The sequence below is a fragment of the Sinocyclocheilus grahami genome, unplaced genomic scaffold (genome assembly GCF_001515645.1).
Source record: "Sinocyclocheilus grahami isolate Dianchi unplaced genomic scaffold, SAMN03320097.WGS_v1.1 scaffold7.1, whole genome shotgun sequence".
NCBI lineage: Eukaryota > Metazoa > Chordata > Actinopteri > Cypriniformes > Cyprinidae > Sinocyclocheilus > Sinocyclocheilus grahami.
This window is the reverse complement of record NW_015505186.1, coordinates 386,357-391,975: the sequence shown is the minus strand read 5'-3', so window position 1 is coordinate 391,975 and position 5,619 is coordinate 386,357. Positions and strand designations below refer to the sequence as shown.

The 5,619-nt window shown below is 39.6% G+C and overlaps 1 protein-coding gene across 1 annotated transcript in view; it reads right to left on the bottom strand.

The window, feature by feature from the left end:
* The window catches only part of LOC107589373 (disks large homolog 2-like), a 62,825-nt gene that overhangs the window by 34,587 nt on the left and 22,619 nt on the right, over positions 1 to 5,619 (bottom strand). The window contains exons 6-8 of the mRNA XM_016277786.1: positions 5,178 to 5,402; positions 2,350 to 2,452; positions 276 to 320 (exon numbers count right to left, since the gene is read on the bottom strand). Of these exons, the coding sequence (XP_016133272.1) occupies positions 276 to 320; positions 2,350 to 2,452; positions 5,178 to 5,402 (373 nt within the window). The remainder of the gene's footprint in view (positions 1 to 275; positions 321 to 2,349; positions 2,453 to 5,177; positions 5,403 to 5,619) is intronic.

The window sequence follows — 5,619 nt, the reverse complement described above, 5'->3', positions numbered from 1 at the left end:
TTAATGCCAAGAGAATTGATTTTTGTGGATTCACAATACCCCTAAACAAAGGCTTGGTCTGCAAAAGTTCAACATCATCATACAACTCAGCCAAAATTTAGGAAATAATGCAAGGGGGCTCAGAGAAAGTTGGGAGTTACTGGTTCAGGAATAGAACAGAATGTCAAAAGTTGTTGGGAGCTGCTCTAGAAACCTCTGATGACTCTGTCTCTTGCTACCATCTGAATAAAAAAAGCATCTTCTCTTGACCCAGGTGCTGATCACATGGCACAAACCTGCAGTTGGAGGCGGGGCCCGGCGTGGGGAGCACAGGGCAAGTTCTGACGGATGAAAAAAGAGAGGACATATCAGTACACACCTGACCATGCTGCCACATCTGTCTCTCTCACCTTATTACAGACTGTATGAGCACACACCTGCAGCTCATGCTATGCACACCTCATATACCGTTTCCAATATCAAAGAATATGAATACAATTTAAAGGTAAAGTGTGTCATTTCTGGCGCCCCTAGTGGTGACAGTTGGAATTGAAAAAATAATGAATGTTACCTATAGAGTGCTGCAGGAATTAGTCCTAAACCTCAGTGTTAGCATTTCAAGTACTTCAAGTTCCATCGTCTGGAAGTCAGTGGGTTTTTTTGAATTAGTGTAAATGTCTTAAATAAGGTATGTCATTAACAAAAGCTCAAGATATTCTCACGTTTTATTCTATGACATAAAATACGTTACCTACCTTTTTTCAGCTTTTACTAGTCTTGAAAAAGGCTAATAAGTGGCTAAGAATATTTAATTCTAATGGCAATCATCATGACAAACATAAAAATAAATCTACATACTGCTTTTACTCTCACTCCTACAAAGTATTCTTACTCAAACATTCTCAAACTTCTTTCTATTTCAAAATGTATTATTTATATTAAAGGGGTCATATAATGTTGCTAAAAATAACATTATTTTGTGTATTTGGTGTAATGAAATGTGTTTATGCGGTTTAAGGTTAAAAAATTATTTTCCCATTATTTTCCACATACTGTACATTATTGTTTCTCCTCTACGCCCTGCCTTTCTGAAACGCGTCGATTTTTACAAAGCTCATCGGTCTGAAAAGCAAGGTGTGCTGTGATTGGTCAGCTATCCAGTGTGTTATGATTGGCCGAATACCTCAAGCATGTGATGGAAATGTTGCATTAATGTTAATGTTTATTAATTGTATGTAATTAATGTTACCCCTTACCATACTGTGATGATGCCCTGTCCGGCCGGAGCGATGATTCAAAAACATGAAAACCCATTATAAACGAGGCATTTGTTGCATCCAATGGGAACATAATGAAGTGCTCTGGAACAGTGTTGTAAATACAACTTAAGCACTGATTTCTAGTCGTGTCCATTTTTGGAAGGCCAAACAATGTAGTTCGCTTTCACAATGAAACACAGCTTCACACAGGGTGGCCTAGAGTGAGCAGCGCCCGGGGGCTAAAGTGAGGAACGGCCGGAGGGCTAGAGTGAGCAGAGGCCGGGGGCTAGAGTGAGGAACGGCCGGAGGGCTAGAGTGAGCAGAGGCCGGGGGCTAGAGTGAGGAATGGCCGGAGGGCTAGCGTGAGCAGAGGCGGCGGGCTTGAGAACGGCGCGGCCGGCGGATTCGACGAAGGAGCGTATAAAGAATATCTCTTTAGATTTGAGACTTTAGTCTTTGCAACTTTACAGATCTTCTTTATGCACCAATAGCTTAAATTTAAAGCATCATATGACCCCTTTAAGATGTAATTTATTCCTGTGATGGCAAAGCTGAATTTTGGCATCATTACTCCAGTCTTCACTTCAGTGTCACATGATCCTTCAGAAATAATTCTAATATGCTGATTTGCTGCTCAAGTAACAGTTCTTTTTATTATCATAGCTGAAAAGGGTTGTGGTGCTTAATATTTTGTAGAAACCATGAAAACATTTTTGTAGAATTCATGAAACCTAAGAAAGGGTTGTCACATGGAAAAAATGACACACTTCACCTTTAAGTAAGATGAGCAAGTGAAAACATTCTCAGATCCGAACCTATGTTGATGCATCCGACCCCATCTGAATGGGTCACTGGAGTCGAGAGCAGCCAAACCTCCTAACTGACACTTATCAAACATGGCACCTCAACACTCCAAGGGCACATGCGCTATTCTATAACAGGAGGAATAATGAGCACACCGGGCTGGGCTTGGCCCAAAAATGTCTGGGTGAGTTGTGCTCTGTCCTGCCTGCAGCTAAAGGTGACCTCTGCACTCTGAGTGGCTCCGTGAGTAAGAAACATGTGACCTTCAGTGACGATGTTTGGTCAGGAGGAGCTGACGGACACTTACCCTCGGGCCGGTATTGGGCGATGATGGTTACCGTCTGGCCCGCTCCTTTCAGCGCAGCTGCAGCTTGTTCATGAGTGGCACCTCGCAGATCGATTCCATTAACCTGAAATCAATCACAACAAAGCATCAATCATCAATAACACTCACCAAAGACATTAATTAAATGATCAACAAGGATACGATGACTGTTTGATCATTTATTATCGGTAACAAAATACAAAGCATGTGATAATAAAAGCTAATTCATCAACTGACCTACATTGATGTCTTAAATTGTAAGCTTTAAAAGGGCAGCAATACTGTCAGTACTAATAAAGCTCTCTAACGAATTCATTTTTTAAATTGCTTGACTCTCAGAAAATGTGGTATCTTTTAGCTTGGAGTGATCTGGCACAAGAAACGCCTGCTATGATCCAGGCGCACAGAAAAGCCTACAGTAAAGGATCAGTGGGTGGCAGTACCCTGTAGGCCAGAGTCTGCAACAACTGAACCACAGAGTAATCAGTGTTCCTCCAAAATATGAGTTTGGCTCAGTTGTGCGCATCATCTGTTCTATGACCCAATTTGAGCCATCGAAAGTCAATGTTCAAGCAGGTTGGGAATTGCTGTATACTGCTGGCACACAAACCTGGAGCAGGTGTTGCAGCCAAACAGCTGGTAAAGTTGCACTCATTTTTTCCTCATTTAAAGGTTTTGCACATAAATAAAAGAACAGTAATTGCGAAAAATCTCTATTAAAATTACATGAAGACTCCAGTCAAATCAGTGGCCTAAAAACTGTTTTATGGTGGCCAACATGTTGAGATCACATGATCAGGCAAATACTATTTATTTTATGTATCCCTCCATTACGGGACACTTTAACTTGTGGAATAAATGAATCATGGTTGACAATGGTTGTAGTCCTTATGTAGCAGCTTGTTAGCAACAAAAATTTTTAAGCACACAGCAGTTTGAGGTACACCACAAATAAAAAGTTTGGGCTCTGAAAGATTTTTACAATGTTTTTTGAAGAAAGCCTCTGAACTAAATGATCACCAAGGCTGCATTTATTTGATCAAAATACATTAAATAATAAAGCAATGTAAAGTAATATATAAAATATTACATATTTTTAAATTATATTTCTTTCAGGATTTTTTGATATATATAAAGTTGGATGGAAAAAAAACCCTACTGGAAATAGAATATAATAGAATAGAACATTATAAAAATCATAGAAAAAAATAATACTGATTTCAAACTTTTGAATGGTAGTTTATGGCTGTGCAATTTGTGTTTCAAAACAAAATGTGAAAATATCTTCACGTAATGAAGTAATGTTAACCATAGACCTTATGCTGCTCATAAACTGAAAAATGTCAACTCTCCTTTGGTGTCAAATGTTTCTACAAATGTTTCTCAATGCCTGATTGACTCAATGCTTAAATAACACTGTCTTGCTGTTTTAACCAATCAAAAGAGCTTTTCTTAAGTGGTTAGAATTATATTAAGCTAGCAGGCTAAGTTATTACAGCAGAATACTAATCGAAGGCTAAGTTACTTTTTTTTTAAAAAGTAATGTTATATGTAAATTAAAATAAATTTACATATTTTCATGATTAAAACTAAATGACACAATTTTCTATCATTTCTAATTAGTTTCAGCCAATGGAATCTATTTTGGGTCCAGGATGGGTTCCGGTTTCTGCTGGGGGGGCCGGATCTGGAGTGACACCAGGTTTAGGAATACAAACAGAAGAAGTCAACATGAGACTACAGCGCAGTGGGAGGGGCAGGTGAAGTGTGTGTTTGTGAGTCTCTCAGCACACCTGCAGAGTGTCCTAATGCTCATTTAACAGTGTGAACTCAGAAGGTACACCACAGCTATTCTTAGACTCCAAATCAGGCCAGCACTCCATTATCTCTTCCCTCCCTCTCTATTTTTCTCCTCTTACTTGTTCTTTCTCGCTTTTTAATCAGTGTCCTAAGGAGGCAGACCGTGATTGCTCTCGGCTCAAGTGGCACCGAAAGTAATTGCGGCGGGGATCTGGATGGAGGGATCTGATTACGACCAGCGAGTCCTGATGAAGCTCTGATAAGCATAAATGATGAGATCAGCGACAGGAAATCAGCTCGGAGAGCTTCTCGAGTGGATCACTGATCTGGATTGTTTCAATGAGAGCTGTAATTGCGCTGTCAATGAACACATTGCAAAAAAAGTTAGGCCACTGTGCCAAAAACTAAAATTATAATGGAAAAAAAAAAAAAACCCTGGTACTGGTGGAGTTTTGAGTGGTTACTAGACAAAAAAAAAAAAAGTGTTTTCAGTACAGGTTTGGTAGGGTTCACAGACATGTGATGGCGCCACCTCCTGTTCAGTATAGGTTCTTCACAAACTCTGGGAATTTTATATACCAATTTGAATAACTACCTAAAAACATGCATGATATTTGTTCAAATTAAAACATAATAACTATTAAAAAATTAAGAAGCATTAAAATTACTCCAATAAACATTTAGGTATCTTTAATCATGGATGCCCATGATTAGAGGACCTAAATGTAAGTTAAAGATATAAGGTCATTTAAAAACCTAGATTTATCATCTACTAATTTGAATATTAAGGGAAACGTGTGCTTGTTTATGGTGGTTTATATCCTTGTTTTTAACATAGAAAAGCAAAATATGACATCTATTAATTACCTAACCTTAATAAATGCTAAACCAATAAATGGCTGTTTACAGCAAACATTAATATTAATATACCTTATTATAATCGCTGCAATATTATTTAGCCATTTTGCCCTCATGTATACAATTTATGTATTTGCAGGACGTCCACTTACGGATAGGATCTGGTCCCCTCTCCGCAGCTCTCCGCTGAGGTCTGCGGGCCCTCCTGCAAGTATGAAAGAAACGAAAATGCCTTCTCCATCTTCTCCTCCTACGATGTTGAAGCCCAGTCCAGTCGAGCCCTTGTGCAGAACGATCTTCCTGGGCTCCCTGTACACACAGTTCAGATAATACATCAGCTCAGAGTCCGTAGGGCTCAGCATCTCCACTGACGCACGCTACGCTACTTTGTAAACATACACATGCAATCTACGCGTGCACACACACACGCATCCACACTCTTGGGTCGGTCCAAACGGTCTACAATGTAGACGAGCACAATAGCTGACACCTATTGGGGACTGCTCCACTTATGTGCTATTTGTCCCATTTCCGCCCGGTTTCCTAGAAACGGAGAAGACGCACAGCCTCACACACACACACACACACACACAC